Here is a 17833-nt window from a genome sequence, read left to right as displayed (position 1 = left end):
GTGCCATTCGGAAAACTGGGGAATTAAATGAAAGTGTATTTGCATACTTAATAATGAAACCCATCTCCCTTTTTCCTACTCAGCTCCCAAGCTTGTTCTCTAGAGGCAAAAGATCAAAAATCTTTTCTGGGAAATCAACCCAGCTAAAGAGAAAAGATGTGTCACTGGGAGTCTGCAAGGAAATTATACAGACATGTCAACCTATGGGGAAAACCATAACCACCTACTGGCAGAGCTTCCATTCAGCTTTTTATGGTACCTCTTTTAAATAAGTGTTGACTTCATTTAAAAGGATCCACAGACATCTAAGGAAAGCACCTAATATGAAAGAAAACACCCATAGCAAACAAACAGCAAAAGGAAATTTGGAGGAAAGAGAATATGCAGAGAAGAAAAGTACCAATAATTTCCTAAGAGAGATAAAAGATATTGCATCCATAAAACAAAAACAGGGTATTATTAAAAACTTTTTTCCAGAAAAAAAAAAGATACTTGAAAATTATAAACATGATAGCAGAAATAAAACCTTAGTAGAAGAATTGAAAGATAAAGTTGAGAAAAATCTCCCAGAAAGCAAAAAAAAAAAAAAAAAAAAAAGAAAAGAAAAAGAAAAATGAAAATGGATGACAACAGACAAGAATATTAGAGAAACCTCTCAGTGGCTCAACACTTAATAGGAATTAACGAGAGAGAACAAAGAAAATGAAGAGGAGGAAATAAAAACAAATATTTAAGGAAACTTCTCAGAACTGAGATAAACCCCAGATTAGAAAAGACTACCCTGAACCTAGCAGCAATGGATAAAAACAGACCTATACCAAGGCACATAATACAGGAATTTCAGAACTCTATAGAGACAAAGATTCTTCAAGCTTCCAGAGAGAAAAAAAATGTTTCAAAATAGTGGTAAAGAATTTTCTAGGCATTTGATATCTGTCTCTAAAGCAACACTGAAAAAAAAGAAGACAGTGGGCCAATGTTTTCAAAATTCTAAGAGAAAATTATTTGAGGGAGAATTCTTTGTCTAGCCAAACTATCGTATAAAGCAAGGGGGTACAAACAACATTTTCAGACCTGTGAGGTCTCGAAAAAATTATATCCCATCCAGAAAGCTTTTGAAAGGGGTCCACCAAAACGAGAAAGCAAAGAAAAGATGAAGACATCACATACAGAACCAGCTCTAACACAAGAGAGACCTGAGGAGAACTACTAAGATGACAGAGAGTAAAGGCAAACCTAAGACAATAGCTGCAATTTAAGGAAATTCAAACAAAAATGATAGGTTTGCACATAAGAGGAGATTTATACTCTTGAGAGACTGGGTTAAATCAGGGTTTCTCAACAGTGGCACTATTGACATTTTGGGGCACATAATTCTTTGCTGTGGGAGGCTGTCCTGTGCCGTGTAGGATGATACTTGGCAGCACAGCTGGCTTCTACTCACTAGATTATCAGTAACACACTCCCTGCCCTCCCTCTACCTACCTAATGTTGCCAAGTGTCCTCTAGGTTGCCCCCAGTTGAGAACCACTTGGCTAAATTAATAAGTACAAAGAAAACTAAGCAAAAGCAAAATTTAAAAAATAACTCAGGGAAAACTGTTGTACAAGAAAGGAAAATAATCACAGTAAACTATGGCTCAACTATGAATAATGCATAGTCACATTGATTTAACTCAATATTAATGTATCCAAACAACTTGCAATAAGACAATATTGGGAGAACAGGGCAGGAATGAGAAGTGTGTCTGCATGTGGTTGGGGATAGTGGTAAACCGTATCTTCCCCTACGGGAAGTCAGTAGATAATCCCTTAAACTGAAAAATCAAGAAGGAAAACTATAAGCATGCTATTTTGAGATACAGAGATAAATTTCTGAAATAAAAGGGAGGAAGAATTGCAGAGGACTATAGTTTTTCTAAGTAGTCCTGCACAGCTAGTCAACTCTTAAATATGTGCATGTATAACTGATAAAAATTAAATTTTAAGAAATCAACTGAGGCTAGATTATGAAGGACTTTCCTACTGGTTAAGGCCACACAAACTTAGAATCAAACAGCTATATAACTTTGAGCAAGTTACTTAACTTCTCTAAGTGTTACTTTACCTACCAAATAGATAATGAAACATAATAGCTGTCTTAAAGGGCTGTTATAGGAATTAAATGAGATACTGTATATAAATGGTTTAGCATAGTGTCTGGCACATAGTATTAATAAATAGTACCTAATATTTAATTTGCAATGGTGGCTAATAATTATAAATTTTAAAACAGGTAAATCCTAATCTCATCTGTTTTAGAAAGTAATTGTGGCTGGGAGGAAGGCTAGGAAAGAAAAGAACTTAGAAGCAGAGAGACCATTAGAAGAGCTACATTTGAAGGAGAAAATAGAGGCAGAGCCATGGATAGAAAGTAAGAGAACAAGAGATATTTTCCAAGTGATAAACCAACTACAGTATATATGAGAAAAAGTAAAAATAAGGAGTCCAAATAATATTTTAACAAGCAAATAAAGAGTGATGCACTAACTGAACAAGAAAATACAGAGAATTATATTGGAAGACATGAGAAGAGGGAGAAAATATAGATGAGGTGGATATTACCCATATTTAATGTGTGGGTCGTATAGTATTCTACAACCAAGTAGAGATATGCAGCTTGCTGGTAGAAATCTGAATCTAGAAGAAGAGAGGTCACGGCTGGAATGTAAATGTATAAATCACAATCAAAGGTTAAAGCCATATAGGTGGATCAGATTACTCTGGCAAATAGTATACAGGGCATGAAGACAGGGGAAAAATAAAACCATATAAGCATAAAAACAATACAACTCTATATAAATAGCTACCTCAGAAACTATAATCAGATCATCTAAATTTGTTTTAGTAATGTACCTGCTCATTGTCGAAATGCATAAAGAAGAAAATCTAAATAGAGCCTAATAATCCAGATATCCAGAAACAATTGTTAATATTTTAGAGTATTTCTTCTAAATCTTCAATGCATAACTCTAAATTGTTATTTTTTTCCTTGACAAAATTGGAATCATATACAACTCTACATTTAGCTTCTTTACTTTATTGGAATATTGGAAATACTAATATTGGAAATACTAATACTTTTTATTAAACATTCCAATTTATGTACACCACTAATAAGTAGTATTTGACATACTTGCCTTTTACTGGTAAAAGCGAATAAACACCCCAAATTTAAGAAAAAAGCTAATTTTAAAAGAACCACCCAAAACAAGAATGATCACTGCAGCACATTTTCTCGAGAAATGTAATTAGGAGAAATAGAATTAAAAGAATATTTGTTTGAAATGCTCCATAACAGGTATCGAAGGAATTTATAAAAAGTCGGACAATAGAGATGAAAAATAAATTGTTTTAATGTTTTGGGGGCTCTCAACATCAACGGCCCTTATATAGTTGTGAGGTCGTTGTGAAGCTCAAATGAGTTAATACACACCAAGCACACACAACATGTCATAAATGCCTAATAAGTATTGGTGATTACTATAATTAGTTCCAGCTGGAAGTAGTGTTTATTGCCTGGAAAAGAGAGGCAGAAAAAAACCACTGAAATATGGAACTGCATTCTTTTTCTTTGATTTTTCCATCTTCTCTACTTTTATAGACTCCTTGGACATCACTTTAAATGTTGCAGTGAAAGTATTATTTTAAAAGCATTAGTAAATTATGTACCCTATCCTTAATTACACTACAAGATACTTGGGAGAAGAATGAATTTTTTTCTATTTCTTCTTAATTTTTCCTATATGGCAGAGTACAGTAGTATTATGCAGAGTGAATACTCAATAAATATTATCACAAATCCTTATAAGGAAACAGAGTAATAAAAACAACAAAGCAATAAATAAAAAATGTGATGATATTAAAAGCAAGAGATCTCCAAGCCAGTATCAACATGCAACAATTCAAAGACATATAGTGGAGTGAAAACATGAGGTGAAAAGCTTTGTTGTTAACCACAATGAACAGACCACACTCTCTCTGCTCTTCTCTGGGTACAACAATTTAGGAGGAATACTAAAAACACTGACATATGTCCAAAAGAGAGCAAGCAAGAACCAGTTCAAGCACTGAGATGCTCAGACTTTAGAACAGAAAGGGTTGGCGCGCCTGCTCCCTGCCCCCATCTTTATCAGGGAGAAAAGGCTACCCTACAGAAAATGATTTAAGATTTCTTTGTTGTCCAGAAGCAACTATCAAAAGATGGCAGCTACAGAGATCTAGACTTCTCTCAACTCAAAAAGTTAACAGATCTCTTTTAGCCAAAGATATTAAAAGAGATTAGTCATGAAGGTATTTAAGCAAAGGTTGGAAAAAAGCTTGCCAAGGATGCTGTGGAAAACATCCAAGCAGGGGATAATGGGTTAGAATTCTAAGTTTCTGTACAACCCACATCAACAAATATTATGAATACCTGCTCCAGGAAGGACACTGTCCTAGACCTATAATATGTATAAAACAGGTGAGAGAAACATACAAATATCTCTGCCGCCAAGAAATTCGTAACATAATATATAAAATGTGTATTATAGTTTGAGACCATAATATAATAGATGTCACAAAGCACTATTTATTAATTGCCAAATGAATTCTATTCATATATAAAGGTCTTCTAAGAAGAAATCCCTAAGGTTAAAATGGACACAAAAGGCTTTTTCAGAATAAGTAAGATATGAGGTACTTACGGGACAAAATGTGTATGAAGGTTCTGAACAGCTGGAGAGAAGTAGGAAAGAGGGGATAGCAGAAACAGAAATGAAAAACAAGTGAGAGAGAGAAACCTGTTTGGCTGCATTAAAAACTTGTTTCGTGGGAGAAGAGCTAAAGTGAAAGGGCGGGTTGTGGCCAGAATCAAACTGTACTAGCTAGGCCTCGAATACCAAGCTAAGTAGTTCAAAATTTATCCTGCATGCGGTACCTGCATCAACTACTCAACTCTGCTGTAGCCACAGACAATAGTAAATAAATAAGCATGGCTACTTTCCAATACAACTTTATTTATGAATACTGAAATTTGAATTTCATGTATTTCCATGCATCACAGAACATTATTATTCTTTTGATTGTTTCCAACAATGTGAAAATGTAAAAATCAGTCTTAACTCATGGGCCATGCAAAAACAGACTGCGGGCTAGATTTGGCCTATCTGTATAGTTTGCCATCCCCTGTACTACACTAAGCTGCTTTCTTCAGCAGCCCTCTAAGGTACATTTGTCCTTGAGCTTCAGGGACCAGAATAATATATTACTCATTCAACATGCATGAATGCACATACCTAACTAAGATCTAGCAGGGGTCAAAGGTTCCCTATACAAAGGTCCTCAAAACAACAAAAAACAAAACCTTTCAAATTGTTGATAGTAAGCCATTAGAAGAGAATTTTTTTTTTTTTTTTTTTTTTTTAGTTTTGTAACTTGTTTTCATATAGTAAGTGTACTTAAAGAGTTAAAACTATTCTTACAGAGCCTCTAGGATACATGGAGGGACCTGCAAAATAGAGTATAATGAAGGGGATGTCAGTTCTAGTCCCAGCTCTGTCATTTACTCATTATGTGACCCTGAACAAGTTATTCTCAATCTTCTGGCCCCAATTTCCTTATCTGTAAAATAAAGGGGTAGAAGTTACCAAATGATCACTATGCTCTCTCTCAGCTTTAGCACTGGATGATTCTACTCCTACTGAAATAGACCGGAGAGGGAATGACAAACACCAGACAAAAGTGGTAACTGACAACACTGAAAACAGAGAAAGGCATTGACTAAATGAGTGGGCAGATAGGACAAACAGGTAGGAAAAAAGACCAGAAAAGTACACTATTACTAAAATCAAGGAATTTTTTTTTAAAGTATCAAATGCAAAAGAAAATTCAAGGAGGAGAAAAGCAAGCAAGAAATTCAAGAAATATGGCTATCAAAAATGAAAAGAAGTAGCTAGCTAAAAAAAGGCAAGGACTTCAAGAAAGAGTTGTAAGATTTGAGAGTACTATTTGCTCGCTTCCAGAAATCATGAGATGAGCCAGGGAAAAAGACTGAAGACGAGTCTAGGGAATAGAAAATAAAAGTATACAACCCAGAAAAAGTAGAAAGGAAAAAAGTTGGGGTGAACGTGAAGCCTCAGGTAGGGAGTTAAGTCTTAAAGGAGAAGTATTGAATCTCTAAAATCCAAAAGGTAAAAGCAGCATTACAGTATCAGTTCTCATGTTTTCTACACATCAATTAGGGAAACAAATCTAATGGATTTTCTTAAAGCAGAATTCCACCTATAATGTATTTTCCAATGGTCAAAAAATTAAGAACTAACTTTGTTTTTCATAAGAATAAAACCAGCAATATGTAGCACTAAAAGAAAATGCATATTTATGTCTTTCTTATATCACCTATCACTTCCATCCTTGCATAAGAGTTAATTATGTAGTAAAGTACGTGGCCCCTAATTTGGACTCAATGAAGTTCTAGTTCTTAGTAGCTTTGAAAGCTCCCAAGGCAAGACTTCTGATTAATTCATCAGTTTATCTGCTTTGCACAGGTGATGGCTGATGAATACTGACACATAACTGAATTTTTAAAAAATTGTGCTTGCCAAACAACTATCATCTGATGTTGGAAAAATATTTATATCAGAGATACATAATTCCAATGTCTTTTGCAGTATCATAGCTTGTTTTAAGCAGCAACAAATTGTTACAAAGCAACTAAAAAAGGCAAAAAAAAAAAAAGTTTCTAATGAACATCAGTCATAAATATCAAGATCCTACTATATAGCTAATTTCAACAGACACCTGCCTCCATGTAAGGTATATGAGAAATAAAAGTCCAAAGCATTAGTCTGAAGACCAACCAGTTAAAAATACACGTTTGTATACGCTAAAGATATTTATAAAGCCAACAGAGATACTATTAATATATTGAAATTTCACTGGCCCGTGCTGGATTCTACCATTAGTCGTGCACTACTCAAGAGAAGCCAAGAAGTCGAGGCTTCTCGTATCACTTGCTTTTAAGAATTTAAGAAGTCACCCAAACTGGCATCCACAACCCAACTACAAAAAGTAGTTCAGCCCTCCATAAGGTAATGTTCTCTCTTACCTTCCCGTGAAAGTCACATTTATTACTTTTCAACGCTCTCTGGCAGGCCCCATTTGGGCAGGCCCATAGTACTACCAAGTAATAGGAGTTCAAAAAAGTCGTAACAGTTAACTCTGCCCTCCCCAGATCTCAAGTTGGGTGTACATTTCCCAAGCCCTGAAAGTTATACACGGCCACTGTCAGAACCAGACGCAGCACCGTCACCCTGTCGTGCCCATCAGCAACTGCTCCAGAATTTTTCCCTTGAAATTACCCATCTTGGCTCGACATGGTAAATAAGTACTTCAAAAGGCCACCTTAGCCTCCCACACCGGACCCGATTCCCTCCAGTTCGCTCCTTTATCTGTCCAGCCCCACACACCCGAAAGGCGAGGTCTCCGCTCCCCCGGGCCCCGAGATCCACTCGGGTCTCCCAACTGCTCGCCGCCCCCACAGCACGCCCCCTCCGTGCCCCACAGCCGGGCCCGTACAGGAGCTGGGCCCGCAGTCGGCCCCTCGCCCCGGCCTGCGAGCGTCCGCAGGCCTCGGGCCTAGGCTCCTCCACTCGCCCCTCACCTCTTTCGGGACCAGTTGGTTCTCCTCGCCGGGCACCATCGCTCAGACTCGGGCCGCTCCTCTCCGCCCTGCGGGGGAGGGGGAGGTGGCGGCGGCTCTCTCTCAGGAGAGAATGGCAGCAGCAGTCATCCTCCCCACTGCCTGCGCTCCGGCAACCGTGGAGGCCTCAGCCTGGGCCTTAGACACCAGCGCGCAGACACCAACCCAAGGCTCCGCCGCCGCCGCCGCCGTCGCCTTAGTTGTCGGCCCCTCCCCCAGTCCGCTGCAATCAATGGAAAAATGGCGGCGGCCGCTCTCGCGAGAATTCGGGCCGTCGGGCTCGGAGCCCGGCGCCTGGTGTCCGAGGTGCAGAGGCAGCTGTCACTCGCGTTTAATTATCTCAGCTCTTACTCGGCCCCAGGAGGTACAAAATTGGTTGAGTGGCCATGCAAACGCTGTTTTCGTTAGACAGATTTTGGACCATCCATCGCGGGACTCCCTCTGCCGGCAGGGGAAGGACCAGGCCTCAGAGTCCTCCAGGCGTTCTCGGGCTGTTCGGACTGGCTGCCCACCAAGGAAAGACTCGAGCTTAAAGCCCCTTCTCCGACCTTACCACAAACACTGCTCTCCCCTCCCGTCAGGAAAGCGCCCGAACTTCACCCCCTCTTCACAGACCCCTGGCCTCCTCCTGGAAGAGAAAGCACCACGGGCTACCTCCCGGCCTCCACCCTCTGACCCGCCCCGGCCAGAAAGAACTGCGTTTTCTGCCCCCCTCCTTCCCCCACTTTCCCAACACTCCCGACGCCCCCGGCTGGAGGGACTTCAGGACCCATCTCCTGCGAGGCAAGGCAACAACCCTATCCTCAGAGGAATGGCGTTACATCTTCCCCCCAACACACACACAAACACCCCCCCATTACAGCTGCATTTCCCTGCCCCCTTTAAAGGAACTTTCTTCTCCAACTCTGAACAGCAGGTCTGCAGTGTGAACCTATGATCCTCTTTAAAAATGTTTGTAGAGTCCTTTCCTCTAGCAGTAAGCATTGTGCTCTGTTTTATACTAACCAAATTTTGCAATATTTTTCCAAATCCTACTCATTCCTCAAAACTTTCTTTATGAAGACTCAGTGGGGTGTGCTTCATGAGGAAGTCCATGGGTACAGTGATTTTACAACTTCCTGATGTAATATAATCCTGCCACCACAGCATTAACTACCTGTACCTGTGCTCTCCAAACTTTTAAATTGCACTCTATTACCCAAAAAAAGTCTGTATACTTATGAAAGTTATATACACATCCTGTTGTGTATGCTATAAAGCCGTTTTTAAATGTAAGAAGGATAAGATAAAGACAAAATAAACATTTAAAGTGACTAAGAGTTTTTTATATTAATGGTATAAAAAATCCTTGTTGCTCTCAAAAATATTCAGTGAAAGCAATATGATTGACTAGGTTTCAATGTTTTAAAAAATCTTTAATACCTTGTGAAACAGCTATTAAAGTGATTCAAATAACCTCAGCTTATTTCTGTACTTCGTTTTAATGGCTTTCATAAGCTGAAAAAGATAACTCACAAAGATAGGTAGATATTAATGAAAGTACGTCTTTGGCTACTCTTACTAATGCAAGTTTCCATTTTTATCACTTCCATCCACCAGTCATGAAAAGTTTTTGTTGAAATTCAACTAGTAACTTTTTCCTTCCCCTGAAGTCAGCCAGAAAATGTTGCATTTTTAACAAATGGTTTCAAACTCTCTGGAATTGTTGCCCGAAAAATTGTTAAATAGGTTGGAAAATTTTGTCTTCAAATTTTGATGTACATGTATAAATTTTTTAAGGTATTGACCTTGTCTTTACTTAAAATTTTGTTATTTTGTTCATCATAGATTTTTGTATTAATTTTGGCTTCTTAAAATATTGCATTAAGATATTTATCTTGATTACTGAGTGCACCCAAGATGAATGCCTCACTGTAGTCCCAGCCTTGGGTAACATACATTCATTATTTTTGCATCAGAATCACGTAATGGAAATGTTTCCAAATGTCTGATTTCAAAATATCATCCCCACTACTTAAGATTAATTCTGTAGATTTCAAGGTAAAAGTAAATTTGTTGTCTCTACTGTTGTCTATTTTGCTTATGCTTCCATTATTTCCAACTCGTGTTTTTTTCCCAGAAATCTTTTCAGCTACTTTCATTTTAGTGGGGGTTAATAGAATGAAATAATAATGTAATTGGCAACTCTACTTAGCCCAGCACACATAAACTGAAATACATCACAGTATAGTGAAAGGAAAGAAAATGAAGAAATCCCTTAATTATTTTCCACTCACACTTTTCACTCATTAATAGTGAGATGCCAGTGGAAATCTATAAAATATTTGTAAGACTTCATGTTTTTGTTTTTAGATAAAAATAAATATTTAAAAAGTGCTAATATTTTCTTCCCCTGATCTACCTTCTCTGGTTACACACTCTTTAGAGACCATTGGCATGACTGTACTATAGCCTAATAGGTTGGTAAGTATACAATAAATATTTCTGGAATCCGTATGTGAATTCATGAATTGATTAATAAATGAAAGAATAAATAGAGATGTATGGCTACTCTTCCTAGTAAATCAAGTTACAGATATTACATATATGTGCGTTTATTTGACATATGGATTTTATGTCTCCAGTTCTGACCTCTCCCGTGAGTTCCAAACTCATACATCTATCTTTTGATGACTCTAAAATCTTGAATTTAACTTGACCTGAGCAGAATATTTGATTTCCAAGCCTCCCCTACTTTCCTCCTGCGACATATGCTCTGTCAGTTCTCCCCACTCAACAGAGTACACCATGATTTTGTCAATTGAGTTTATCAAGCCAAACAGTTGAGAATTTTATCTCGTATTCAATTTGTTACTAAATGCTGTTGTTTCCTCCTCTGAAATATATCCCAATCCAAATGCATATAGCCACTGCTACCCGTCCCACTCCAATCATCATCATTTCTTGCTTGGACTACTGCTAACTAGGCTGCGGGCTTCTATTCTTATCCTCCAATAATTCCTACTCCACACAGCATCTAGAGCAATCTTTTTAAAATATATCAGATTATGTCTTTCTCTTGGTTAAAACCTTTCAGAGAGTTCCCATCCCACTCAGCAGAAAATCCATACTTCTTGCCATGGCCTATAAAACCCAGTGTAATCTAGCCCCGGTCTGACTTGCTCATCTCATCTGCCATTCTTTCTCTTACACAGATGATGCAGCCACCCTGTCTTTATTGAAGCTTTTTAAATCCATCAAGTTCACTTGTGCTACAAAGCCTTTGCACTAGTTATTCCCTTTCCTTGAATGTTATGCCCCAAATTGTTGTTCTTATCTAGGTAGTTCCTTCTTATAATTTGGGCCTCCCAAATGCTACTTTTTAAACAAAGACTTTCATGACCACTCTATCTAAACTGGTTGTCCTTAATGAGTATTCCTCTGTGCCTAGAAGAGTGTCTGTTATGTAATAGGTACTTAATAAATTTTTGTTGAATTAATGACCTTTTTAAGATGAGATTTACATTTAAAAAAATGTCAGGACTATTATAGGTGGAAGGCTTTTTGCTTTACCTTATACATTTTTTTTAAATTTTCTTTTTCCCTTCCCTTTAAAATGCTCATAATATAACTCTAGTCAAACATGAAGAAAAATCACACAAAACCAGATTGGAGGCCATTTTACTGGATACTTGTCTCCTATTCCTCAAGACAGTTAAGCTCATGAAAAGCAATGGAAGACAGAAAAATTGTCACAAACCACAGGAGACGGAGGAGACATGACAACTGAATGCAAAGTGGTATCCTGAGTTGGATCCTGAAGCCAAAAAAAAAAAAAAAAAAGAAAAGGAAAAACTGGTGAAACCCAAATAAAAATCTGTAGTTTGGTTACCAATAATGTCTCAATGCCAGCTTCTTAGTTTTGACAACTGTGCAGTGGTACTGTAAGCTGGTGACTATGGGGAAACCAGGGAGGGGTACATGTAGATTCTGTTCCATCTTCGCAACTTTTCTGTAAATCTAAAACTTCTCCAAAAAAAAAAAGCATTTAAAATATTCATGGTAATAAAGGTATTTCTTTCCTTTCTTTTATATTTAAAGACCCTTTGTGAAACATTTCAATATTTTAACTTCTTCTTAAAAAGCTATGTAGTCAGAGTCATAGTGTATAATTTAAAGAGCTAGTGATAATATTCACCCCTATAACTATGAGTACTGATGTTAAGTGTATTTTATTAATGTGAATAGAAATTTTCACCGTGACTGTGTTCTAATAAGGTTAACAAGAAGATCTTTAGTCAGTGTGATTGACTTTGGAGCCAGACTGACCTGTTTTGATATCCAAGCTCTGACACTTTTTCCATAAAAGACCTCGCTGAACCTCATTTTTGTTGTTGTTTTGTTTTGTTTTTTGTTTTCTCGACTAGAAAATGGAAGTAATAAAGTAGAACCTTGGCATTTACAAATGTAATATTTGGCGTTTTGACCAGAAAAGTCCATGATGTGTAGACCTCTATAATTGTGCTAAAGAGAATATTTGAAATTTATGCATTAGCCAGAGTATAGAAGATTTTATAGCTGAGTGGTTGAAAGAATAAGCTGAACATTGGTTACCTAAATTTGAATCCCACCTCTGTACTTATTAACTTTATAGCCCTCCTTGGATAGATCTCTTAAATTTGAGCTTTAGTTTTCTTATCTATAAAATGAGGATAATAATAGCCCCCACTATATAAAGTTATATTAAATAGTAAGGAAAGTAATGATAATCACAAAACTGTAATAGTTAAGAATGGTTAAATATATATTTAAATAGATAACTGTAAATAAATATAAATATGTATTCCAAACAAAACATGGGAGTGTAAAGAAAAAGATGGTAACATTATATACATACATATACACCATGTTTCCCCGAAATAAGACCTAGCCGGACAATCAACTCTAATGCGTCTTTTGGAGAAATAATTAATATAAGACTCTTATTTTACTATAATGTACGACTGAGTCTATAATATAATATAATATAATATAATATAATATAATATAATATAATATAATGTAATAATATATATAAATATAAATATACATGCAGCCCTATTCTAAATGATTTATACATATTATTTCATTCAATTTTCTCAACAAGTTTAAGGATAACTACTACTATTATCCCCATCTTTCGAGTGAGGAAATTAATATAGAACCTTTGAAGCATGCAGCACACTGCCTAGCACGTACTAAACAATCACTATATCCTGGCTCTATGTATCCCAGTACTAGACTAAGCTCCATGAGGGATTATGCAGCCCTCATAATACCTGGCGTATAGTAGGTTCTTTTAAATATTTGTTGAATGAATGAGTAAATAAACTAGTCATTTAGCTAATGACTAATCTTGTTAATCACCCAGCAACTATACTTTGATAGTTTCATTGTTGCCTGCTCTTCTCCACTTATGTAGTATCTCCATGAAAATGCTTAATACTTTGTTTTTTTGAAAATGCCTCTGAAAAGAAATTCAACTATTAGCAATAAGATTGAAGAAATTAATAAAGTGTTGGATCTTAGCCACAAATAGGCTCTTTGGTTAAGTTAGAGAGTGGAATGTAAAATTAGTCGATGGCTTATATTTGTGATGGAAATGACACCATCAATATGAAAACAAGAAAAATCAATTTGGGAAACTATTTCAGTGAGTGCTTCCACTACAAAAAATGTTATCAATTGAGTAGAAAACCTAGTAAACATTAAAAAGTTGACTAACTCTTTGTGTAAAAATAAGAACAGAAAAGATGATACTCAAGAAAATGTAATGTAAGAGAAACCTAGGAATATGGACAAGTGTTTTTATGAAGCAAGAGTATGAGGACATTAGTGGAGCTGTCAAAGAAAGCTCCAAAGAAAGATTGGCCTCAAAGAAAGATTGGTTCAAGGACTTGACGTAGCATTTTTCTGTTGACATAAACTAAAAAGACTCATTGCCACAGAAGTGCTTGCCTCTTTCTGAGCTGAAGAAGTTCATAAAAGAAAAAGTTTATAGGTCAGCGTGTTCAACAGCATAAAAGGAGGCTCACATCAACAGAGAATGCCTTGGCAAATGTATCGAAGAAGGAGACACAAATATCAGAGCTTAAGGCAACCAAAGACAGATTGACCATGATTCATCCTAGCTTTCTCTAGGGTTCTGCAACCACTCAAATTTCAAGGTCCAAAATAATGAGGAATCCAATAAAACAAAGTTGGAGTCACGATGTCAATTTTTAAAAATGAGAATAACGTCTTTGTAAATAGAGTAGTACTTACAAATTTGGTGTTTGAAGAGACTTCAATATTCCTTGAGAATATCAAGTGTTCATTGTAACAATTACTTTATAGAATTGTGAGGATGAGAAATAATGTATACAAAGGAGAATAATTTATAATAATATTGTTATGGAGCAAAAGCAAAAATCAGAAGTATAAATAAAAAGATGGCAATTAAGAAATTTTAACTTGTGTATAGCAAAATATTAATATAAATAAAGTCAAAAGACAAAATAGCTGGAAGAATATTTGCAACCAATATGACAAATGGCTAATTTCCTTAATATAAAAAAAAGTTCTTCTAAATCAATAAGAAAAAGACGAACAACCAATAGAAGAATGCTTAAAGGAGATTAAATTGACACCTCATAAAACGTGAAATATGCATTGCCAATAAATATCTGAAAAGATGCTCTATTTTACTCATTAAAGAACTGCAAATGAAAACAGCAAAATGCCATTTTTACTCTCAGATTAGCAAGACTTAAGGGGAAGTAAGAACTCATTTAAATTTTGTGGTATATGAATTAGTGTAAACTTCTTTGAAGGCAATATGTACATCAAAATTGTACACAAACTATACACATCTTTTGATCCAGCAATTTTATTTTTAATATTATTCTACAGCACAAGTGAACAAAGATATACACATAATGATGTTCATTACAGTATTGTTTGTAATAACCAAAAACTAGAAACAACATGAAAATCTGTCAGTAGGATTATGTAAATTATGATTCACCCATACTATATAATACTATGCAGTTGTTAGAATAGAGTGAGGTGAAAACATAAAAACTGATATGGACTAAATGCAGCATGGTATGGTGGCTTGGATGCTGGAACAGAAAAAGGACATAAGCATAAAAACTGGTGAAATCCAAATAAAGTCCAGAGTTTAGTTAATATTAACGTGCTAATGTCAATTTCTTATTTTTGACAAGTGTACCTTGGTTGTATAATATGTTCATATTACACATTTCATGTAACTTTATATTACAACTTTCTGTAAATCCAAAATTATTCCAAAATAAAAAGTTTATTTTATAAAATGATATAGAAAGAAAACCAAGACGTAATAAATGGAAAAAAAAAAAGCAAGTTGCAGGATAGAATGTATAGCATTTGTATATTAAAAGAGGGGGGTTATATATGTATGTTCCATTATAGGCATAGAAATCTCTAGCAGTATCTGCTCCTACGCCACCAAAAAAAAAAGTTTATTATGATTAACTCTTAGTCCCTTGAATAGAGGTTGTCAATGCCAATGTAGGTGTTAGCTGGGATCTTTTATTTTTCATTTTCAGATTAAACCATTCTGTATTCTTTTAATTCTTTTACCAGGGACATGTGCGTCTCATATAATTTTAAAACAACTAATTAAAAAAATCAAGTTATGAACATTGACTGACATGATGACTGACTGATACACTGCAGATGCTCAATATTTGAAAATGTTTATGGTCTTTTATTGTCTACTTTGATTCATAAGTTCTCCGTTTTGTCCCTAATGACAATTGCAAATTTTTATTATTTACTTTGATCCAGGCCCTGTGTTAAATATTTTTACACATAGTATCTTATTACTTCTCACAACAACATTCTGAGTTGGGTACAATTGTTATCCCCATTTTACAGACAAGGAAACAGGAATAAAGAAGTTAAGTAACCTGCTAGGTCACAAGACTCTAGTGAATGGTGGAGCTGGGATTTCAACCCAAGCAGTCTAACTCCAAAGTCTTTTATCATAGGCAAAGCCTTGTTTGCCTCTATAGATGCTATATTTTAATATATAGAAAATATTCCATAGAGTATATTTTAACTGTCTTGATGGTTCTGTGAAAATTATAATTTATAACACTTTCAGGGGAAGAAAGCAGTGACTAATCACTTTTAATTTGTAACTAACTTAGGTGATTCAAAGTCTCTGGGCCTTTTAAAATTTCAGCAAATGAGCTTTGCTGTTTGATCCTTTATATTTTAAATGTTCAAACTGGTCTTTCAATTATTTGGTGGTTTTCACTAGACTAAATGATTTCACTTCTTGATCATTTTTTAGATATTTAGTTATTTAATTCTTATAGTTGCTCTTTCCTGGAAGATTATCAATTTATCTCTATGTATCTAAAAGTGAACCTTCTCTTTAAAAAGCTAAATAGCAGTTGTTATTCCTTTCCTCCTCTTCTTCTAACCCCCCCCCTTTTTTTTTATAGAACAGGCAGTTTCTTTTGCATAATATCATCTAAACTTGTCTATCAAGACCTTCTATCTACCATTACAAGCGAGTAAAGAAATATTTTCTCATTGGTTTACATGAGTCCTCTAGTAGAAAAACATTGAAATTGACACTTACGTTAGCTGTTGATAGAATTTTCTACATGCACAGATAATTAGGTCTTTTTTCTTATTTTAAAAAAATCAAATGCTTCAACTATTATCTCATTTACTCATCTGTAGGCAGAGTATAGATTTTGAACCCCAATCATCATCACAATTTTTGTCAATAATCAACATTTATTGGATTCCTGCTGTGTCTACGGCACTGTTGTTTATGAGGAATCATAAATTTTTATCTAGACTCAATGTCTCATTAACTTAACTACAAAAACTTCAAAATTTATTATGTGCATGAGCACTACAATCAGACAAGCTCTTTGGAAGATAAAATATCATAAATAAAACGTAGAAAGTAGATCGTAAAAATAGATAAGAAATGTGATGGAAAGAGCGGAAAATGACCAATGGTCATTTATCATAATAAATTAATCTCCATTAAATATCCCTAAGGTGTATCACATTGTGGTGAAGAGCACTGACTAGAGACAGAATGTCTGAGGTGAATTGAGGCTCTGCCATTGACTAGCAACTTACTTAAACTCTCCATGCCCCAGTTTCCTCATGTTTAAAATGAGCATAAAAACAGTACCATCCTCACAGGGTTTTTGTGAAGGTGAAATGAATTACTGGAGAGGAAGCACCTTAGGACAGTGCCTGGTATGTAGTAAATGCTATGTACGTATTTGATCTCATTAGCATGATATTCCTGCTGTAGTTTTTGTAGGAATCTTTCAAAGACACTTTTCTATTTTGTGAGGGCAAGGTAGTTAAAACCAGATACTGTAATCTGTAAATCTACCTCACTGAACCCTCAGTGACCCCCTCTTTGCTGTGGGAGCTCCCCTTCCTCCTTCCCTTCAAGCAGCCTGGGTACTGTATTGGCCAAGAGGACATCAGACATGCGTGCTGAGTGGGAGTGTTGATGTCAATCCACACATAAAATGTTAGTAGATCTTAATTTTTCTTTTTTTTTTTTTTAAATAAAAAGTAAGTAAGTAAGTGTGTGTGTGTGTGTGTGTGTGTGTGTGTGTGTGTGTGTGTAGTCTAATCTTTTCTTTTCACACCTCAGTGGGTTTGTATTCTAATATTCTCTTCTTACACCTCAGTGGATTTCTAGGGTATTCCCCCTGCTGTGTCCACCCACCGCGGAGGCCCCTGTGCTACGGGGCGCATGGCTGAGATTAGCTCCTCCGCCTTAGCAAGCTGACAGCTGTGGAAGCAGGACCGGAGCAAGGCTGAGCCTTGGGATGGGAAACAAATGCAGGGGCAGGAAAGGACAAGCAGAGAAAAGGAAACCTGGCAAGAGCCCACGAGTGGAATTTTAGCTCTAGGCGTAATCCTTCTGTGAAAGTGAGTGAGTAAGGCTGTGGGGTTTCAGATCCAATACATTCCCAAAGCTCAGATCCAAATAGCACTGGGCACCGACTGGGGCCCAGCCCTGTGCTATGGGCCTGAGGGTAAGTGGTCACTTCTACAGGGACTGTATAGTCTGACT

At 36.2% G+C, this 17833-nt stretch overlaps 1 protein-coding gene across 2 annotated transcripts in view; it reads right to left on the bottom strand.

Moving 5' to 3' along the window:
• The window catches only part of USP47 (ubiquitin specific peptidase 47), a 101622-nt gene extending 93198 nt beyond the window's left edge, over positions 1–8424 (bottom strand). The window contains exon 1 of one of the 2 annotated variants that reach the window (XM_019729272.2): positions 7681–8424. In XM_019729272.2, the coding sequence (XP_019584831.1) occupies positions 7681–7719 (39 nt within the window). In that variant the 5' untranslated portion in view covers positions 7720–8424. The remainder of the gene's footprint in view (positions 1–7680) is intronic. The other variant, XM_019729265.2, reaches the window with a different exon arrangement.
• Positions 8425–17833: the final 9409 nt, after the last annotated feature.

This window comes from Rhinolophus sinicus, linkage group LG06, assembly GCF_036562045.2.
Source record: "Rhinolophus sinicus isolate RSC01 linkage group LG06, ASM3656204v1, whole genome shotgun sequence".
NCBI lineage: Eukaryota > Metazoa > Chordata > Mammalia > Chiroptera > Rhinolophidae > Rhinolophus > Rhinolophus sinicus.
The sequence above is the reverse complement of the archived record's forward strand: the minus strand, read 5'-3'. Positions and strand labels throughout refer to the sequence as shown.